General features: G+C 36.1%; 1 protein-coding gene across 1 annotated transcript; it reads right to left on the bottom strand.

Annotated features, from left to right (window-relative positions):
- Positions 1–285: 285 nt before the first annotated feature.
- Positions 286–2,516, bottom strand: LOC127085825 (transcription factor TCP8). The gene is made up of 2 exons (XM_051026374.1): positions 687–2,516; positions 286–545 (listed from the first exon to the last, which is right to left on the bottom strand). The coding sequence occupies exon 1, from the start codon at positions 2,250–2,252 to the stop codon at positions 696–698; it is 1,557 nt and encodes a 518-aa protein (XP_050882331.1). The 5' UTR covers positions 2,253–2,516; the 3' UTR covers positions 286–545; positions 687–695.
- Positions 2,517–7,477: the final 4,961 nt, after the last annotated feature.

Genomic DNA, 7,477 nt, shown 5'->3' with positions numbered 1-7,477 from the left:
GGGTAAACAAAAAGAAAAATATTTGAAAATTGAATTACTAAATAAGGAAAAATATCAAAGAAAAAGTTGTAAAGGAAAACCCTGAGATTTAATGCCTTGCTCATGAGTTATCTCCAAAAAGGCACACACATTAGTATCAATGACTCAGATTTGTATAATCCAGCTATCATCATTTTCTATTTACATATTTTGTTCTCTCTTTACCCTTATCTGGTATCTTGTTTTGCTTAGTTGGTCACTGCAATTCTAATATTTTAATTTTAATTTGTAGTAAAGAATAGTAGATTTTCCAATTATATATATAGCAAACAATTCAAAATTTTGTTTGAAATCCTATTGTTTTTCATGAATTACAGAGCTAGAAAATGAAATAAATACATAAAATATTAAGAGAAATTTCCTCCTATACAAACTCTCTCTGTCTGCAAAGCCCCTTAATTTGGACTAAAATCAAACCGTAAATAACACACAATACCACAATAAGTACCTCCAAAAAAGAACATGTAAGAGAAAAACTCAAATCTGATGAGAATTCAACTTGGAATCTGCAAAAAAGAAAGCAATAAACTACTATAGTACTACAAACTTGGTGGACACAGATTACAATGTAAAAAAATGAAACCGAATTAACTATATTATAGTAATTTACATATAGAAAAAAGCATGCAATATGCAATGAAACTAACCATGGATTGTTATTGAGAATTATTAGGAGCATCTTCTCCGCTTTCATCATTAGGTTGAGGATGAGAATCCAATGACATTGAATGATGGTGATGATGTTGATGATCGGAGGAAGAGTTGTTAACATTGAAATGACCAGCTCTTGTGTAAGCATTAAGAGCAGCCAACATACCCAAGTTTGAATCAGACACTGCTAATCCAAGATGCTGTGACGGCTGATACACTGAACCCAGTTGTAAACCACCGCGTCCACCTTGGAATTCAACACCGCCACCACCACCACCGGGAGGAAGATTGAACCTTGGCATGAAATGTAACTGAGACGGTGTTGCAGTAGCGTTTGCTTGATTTTGAGACTGGGTATGAGGACTAAAAGGCCACATGTTTTGTGTTTGTGTCTCTGAATTCGTGGTTGCAGCACCTCCACCACCGCCACCACCACTCACTGGTACCATCCATATTGTACTTCCACTACCCGCGGTGGCCCACATGGCTGTTGCCGGTAACATATTCGACGGTCTAAGAAGTCCAGAAATAGAATTACCGGGAGAAGAGGATGAAGAGACTCCACCTCCTCCCCCTCCTCCTCCTCCACCTTCACCATCACCAATACTATCTTGCTGGTGATTTGTTTTGTAAGCTTTTGGAGAAGAAGAACCATCACCACCGCTTTCGTTGTTGTTGTTTTCGTCTTTGAAAAGATCTTCTCTATAGCGTTTTCTCATGTAATTCTCATTAGAAAGCGCTTCACCGATTTGATCGGCGTTCATGAGATGTTGTTGGTGTTGATGAGGATGAAACCCTAGAAGAGGCGCGTGTTGGTATGAAGCTTCTTCGTAAGGATGGTGTGCCAGTCCAAGCGCGCCGTGAAAACTATGAGGAGCTGATTTCGACGGCGGCGCCGACAGCGTGGAGCCGCTGCTTCGAAGTGAAACATTGAGTGTTGAGAAATTAGCCGGGATTGTTCCTGTGCCGGTGGCGGCAATAATAGCCGGTTCCGCTTGCTGGAGAAGCCATTCAATTGTTTCACCGTCGGATTTATGGCCTAATTCTCTGGTCAACTGAAAAACTCTAGCTGCACATGTCGCCGGCATTCGAATTCTTCGTCCCCGGCCATCGACTTTCGTGTGTCTGTCCTTAGTGGATCGTTTGGGAGGATTGGCTACCGTGACGGCTGTGGATGAAGAAGAGAATTGTTGAATCTGACTATTACTGTTATTGTTGTTGGCTACAGCGGTGGAGTCGAGTACCGGAGGTTCAGATCTGGTGGCGATTGCGAGAGAAGCGTCAATAAGATGAGGCGTAGTTGCAGAAGCTGAGGCGGAAGAAGAGGAAGAATTTGAGGAAGAAGATGAAGAGTTTGAAGAAGGTTGAATATTGGAGATGGAGCCCATAATGAAAGGTGGTGGTGGCCTTCCATCAAAAGGGACCACAAGTTGTTGTTGTTGCGGCTGAGAATGAGAATTGGAAGGTGAAGATTCTTGTTGCTGTTGTGGTTGGTGTTGGTGGTGGGGAAAAGTGGTGGTGCCTCTCTTCTGTTTGTTGTTTTGCAAATCTGATAGTTCCATTTAAGCTTGGTAGGGAAGGTTTCAATTTCAAACTTTATTTTTATATTTTTTTTTCTTCAATTTTTATCATAGAGATGATTCATGAATGTTTGTTTGAATGGTGTGAATGAGTAAGAGAAAGAGAGAGAGAGAGAGAAATTTTATGAAAATTCAAAAGTGTTTGGACCCAAGTGAGTGAGACTGTGAGTTTGTGGGGTTCTTGTTTTTTTGATTGACTGTTGTCGTTGTTCAGACCGGAACAGACGCGCACAGAACAAGTGTGTGTGAAGGGTAAGAAATAAAGTGAGTAGGTTTTAACTTAAAAACTCAAGAGAGAGAAAAAGTGAGTGGGGGACCTTATTAAGGGCAAAAAAAACGTAACAGAAACCACTCGTGGGGTCTCGTAAAAGGAATACAAAAAAATTGCCCTTTGTTACCAGCTTAAATCCCTGCAAAATTCTACCACATCTTTGTGCAAAATCCATCTTGATCCAAACCATAATTAAAAGTCAAGAAAGTAATCTATTAGTTACATTGATCACTAAATAACTAATAGTTACTCTGATCACTAAATAATTGAATTATTTGAATTATATTTTACGAATCTGTTTCATTTTTTACATGCATATAATTGATGTATCTGAATTATATTTTACTAGTCTTTTCCACTTTTTACATGCAAGTGGCATGACAAAAATATTTGTATTGATAATGAAGTAGTAGATTAGAAATTTCACATTACTAGTTGAGATCTGTTTTTGAAAGTGAGATTCAAAATGATTTGATTTTCATTTAGTGTTAATTAAGTATTGATAATGAATAATTATAATGATTGGGTAGTGGGTGGGAGAGTGGGTGGAATGGTTAAAGAGTAAGTATGATTTGTATTTGTATTTGGCTTGAAGAGAGAAGGAGTAGGAGTGAGAGTGCAGGTGAGACAGCAGAGCACACAGCAAAAGAACAGATGAGCATCAGATAAAGGCATCTAATGAAGTAAGACAGCTCATCCCAACCCAAACAACATTCTGTGCCTTTCTTTGTTTTTTTCTTTCTTTTTCTTCTTTTCAAATTAAAATTATTATTATTTTTTGGTTTTTTATGGTCAAATTTGGTTGGGCGCTCAGACTTTTGTTAAGTGGATCACAGACAAAGACCTAATTGCCCTTATCCAATGGAAATTTCGATTCTATTTTTTTTTAAATTTCTTTTAGTTGGTTTTGTGTGTCCAAATTTTATAGACACTAGCTTATAGGGATATTTGTAGCATATATAAATAAATCCACATGTCTTAAACACACATATTAATAAAGTAAAGACTTTTGATTTTCTAGACAAAAAAAAAAGAAACAAAGGCTTTTGATTTTCTATTTTTTGAAATAAAGTTTTGATAATCATATTATAATTGTGTATTAATTTTGTCTTAAAGATGTGAAAAATAAAAAATACTTATAAAATTTAAAAATATATTTTAGGACGTATCCTTAAGTTCTTGTATCTCAGGACGTATTCTTAACACAATCGTTCTTGAATCAAACCTTAAGTCTATGTAAATAAAATATAGATATGCATCTCCGTGTAATTTTTGAAGATGTATCTTCGGATGTTGTTTTACTCAAAAGGGCACCAGGCCCTTTCTCCTTCTCCGCTTCTCAAAATACTCTCTCAAACTCTCAATCTCTTAAATATCAAACTCTCTTAACTCACATTCTCTCAAACGCATTCAACTCACTTGAAAGCTTCTTTCATCAACATCAAACAAATCAAAGATTTCACTAAACATCAAACTAAACTCACATTTGGTAAGTTTTAAATTTTTCTATTTTTTTTTTTAATTTCCATACATTTGTAGAAATTAAGCATTAGGTTATGTAATAGGTAGTTTAGATATGTTATTTAAATAAGCAATGTGTTTGATAGATAATTTAAATTATTAATGCATTATTTTGGACGTCTGCATGGACTGCATTTTTGCCATGAACGTTCTTCTAAGTTGCAGAACCTTACGGAGATGCATCTCCGGAATTTTCCAACGTTTTAATTTCCAGAATACGGATATGCATCTCTAGAATATATCAATCTGCATTTTTTTGCTTGACGTTGTTGTGTTTCATATGTATAATGCTTGTGTGGTTTACTTATATGCATTATGGTTGATAACCTATATAAAATGAGGCACGACATATTTGCGTAACATGCATCGACTCATAGGGAAATGAGCGATCATCGCATGTACTTGTCGTTTCCAGATCAATTCATTCGGATGCGTCAAATTCAGGGGCTCATGCATCTCCGCCTTCATTTTTTCGTAAAGACAAGTGTGACCTACTTAAGAACTGCATGCACCAGAGGCACCCCAGGGGTTTGGAGGTTCATCCGACTTGTCATTGTTGCCTTTTTACCAAAACCACATCGCCAGACATGTCTAGGATGGAAAGGTAAAATTCAATTGTATTCATTCTTTAAAAACCATATTTGTTATAATATTCAAAATATCCAATGATGATTTATTTTTCTGCATGATCATGATACGTTAAAATTCATAAACCATGGAATAAATATTATTGGTATGTCGTAGCCTGATGGACAGTGGTTTCAGGATGTGATGCAGCTATATGGGCTGAGAGACTTGTGCATGATCACTGGAATCAGTACGTGAGGAAGAAGAATGAATTAAGATTATGTTTGAAACTTACTCCTTAAATTTGGAGTCTTCTCTATATATAATAGAGAGTGAATAACAAACTGTTTATTTGCTAGGAGTAATTTGAGGAAAATAGTTGGATGTGCATGTAGTTGAAATCCTTTGTGATCATCAGAAGGAGAGTCCTCATGTATTGAGAAGATTCTTGAAGGATTACAAGCCCTTCATATTGGTCAATCGGGGCGCTATGGTCGACCAAGAACATATATTATATCTATTAAGCATATCGAACCACATTATCCCTTTTATAATAACAACAAATCTCTTTGAAAGATGGCTAAGAAGAGAGTTATTAAAGAAGATAAAATTGGAGTTTTAAATCCCCTTAATAGATATAAAGAGTATACTTCCTCTGAGAGTATACTTCTCTCCTCTATGGCATTATCAAATATGGGGGAAAATATATTTTAAAAAAATAGATAGATAGGAGAAACACATAGAACATGTTATGGGCCGCCCATAAGGCCAAAAGATACAGAAGCCCAACAACAGTATATAGCAATGTCCAATAATGAGCAGGTGGACTATATAAGGGAATCTTCTACCAAAGAAAAGATCATCTTGGAACGAGGCAAACACCAGAATTGTCAAGAAATCAAGTATTACAGAGATCAAGGAATTCGGAGAGCGGAAGGTTTTCATGAGCGAAAACAATTGAAGATCCAAGTCATCCAATTACTTGTAAAGTGTAATTTTTATCTTGCATTTATTTTGAACAATAGTTAAACCCCCAAATGTTAGGGGGATGTCCCTGATTTAGAATTCTAATGAATTTGAGTTTACATTTTCATTTATAATATTATTCTTATGATAACCTTTTGATGTGTTTAATGCTTTCTCTTTCAAACCAATCGAGATTGTTCTATGGTTAGCAATTAGGCTGGACCGCCATTGGTAAGGTTTTCATAAGGTTACTCTGCAGTAGATATCACATAGGACTATGGATACCTTGTATGAATCAGAGCATTTTTGATATAATAAAGCTTAACTTCACCCTAATTGCCTATGGACATAGAAATTATGGTAGAATGATTAAAGGTTTTCTCACCAAGGACTTGGGAGAAAATACTCTCGAGAACTGGTAGTAATTGATATTTGTTGATGCAATAGTGATTCAGAGTTATTACAGGGATAAATCATACACATTCTCCGACATTGTTCCTCTTACCTTGCAAACCTTTATTTTTCATCATTATTTTCTTTTGCTTTTATTTTTTTAATTTTGAATTAAAAAACCCCAATTATAATTTTTGTTTAATTGAACGATGAATTGAACTCAATATTAACTTGCAGTCCTTGAGATCGACATTTAGAGAATTCCCCATTTATTACTATAGGCAAAATAGTACACTTGCTATTTTTCCAATCAAGTTTTTGACGCCGTTGTCAGGGACGGCCAAATTATAGAGTTTAATTTTAAAGTTCAATTAAAATTTTGTTGCTTTGCAATAAATTTATTTTTCTGCCATTTATAATTTACTAATTTGTGTATGCGAGGAGAACCATCAACTGAATTTCTTTTTGACGCAGAAATTGAGAGAACCTTTCACCAAAGACGCAGGAACGCAAGAGTGGATTCCAAAGAAGAGAGTACCTCTGATCACCCCGAATTCAAAGAACCAATGGCTGATAATCCTCTGATTCCACCTCCTCCACCTCCGGAAAGACTCCTAGGTGATTATGGAGGTACAAACATATCGGGTGGTCGACTAACCATTGTCAAGCAACCGATAAATGTGATAAATTTTCAACTACATCCTAGCACAATCAATCAATTGGAAAGAAAACCTTTCACTGGAAAGATTAATGAAGATGTCAACAAACACCTACAAAGATTTCTGACCATGAACACCACTTTGAAAATTGATGGTCATACTGATGAAGCAAAAAAATTAAGAATATTCTCGTTCACTTTAGCTGAAGATGTGGAAGAACGGTTCTACTCTCTCCCCGTCGGCAGTATCACATCATGGGAAGAGATGGAAACTGCATTCTTAAATGAGTACTTTCCAGCATCAGTATTCCTGAGGAAAAGGTATGGAATCCTTAATTTCAAACAGAAGGATGGTGAATTATTGGGAGATGCCTACAAAAGATTCAAGAGGGTCTTAGTAGCGTGTCTAACTCATAACATGGATCAGACTGAACAAATGCAGATGTTCGTTAACGGGCTGAAAACAAAAACAAATTAGTTGATCGATACAGCAGCTGGTGTCTCAACAAATTTCTCAACATCCATGGGTATTAAAAGGATTATTGAAGCAATAACGGCCAATGAGCATCTAGAATTATACGATAGGTGTACTAGTCAGCCGGAAGGGGTAATTGATCTAAAAATGGTATCAAATAAAATTTGTCTGGAAGACACAGTTGCTACCGAAGTAGAAAAGAAATTAAAAGCTATGAATATAGGCACTCAATAAATAGCTCAAGTCCAGCCAGCTCAGGCCATCACTTGTGAAATCTGTAATCGACCTCATCGCACGGTTTATTGCTTTGCTACTCCCCAACAAATTGAAGAGATCAAATTCCTAAAGCAGGATAA

Source organism: Lathyrus oleraceus, chromosome 1 (genome assembly GCF_024323335.1).
Source record: "Lathyrus oleraceus cultivar Zhongwan6 chromosome 1, CAAS_Psat_ZW6_1.0, whole genome shotgun sequence".
In the NCBI taxonomy this organism is placed as follows: domain Eukaryota; kingdom Viridiplantae; phylum Streptophyta; class Magnoliopsida; order Fabales; family Fabaceae; genus Lathyrus; species Lathyrus oleraceus.
The sequence above is the reverse complement of the archived record's forward strand: the minus strand, read 5'-3'. Positions and strand labels throughout refer to the sequence as shown.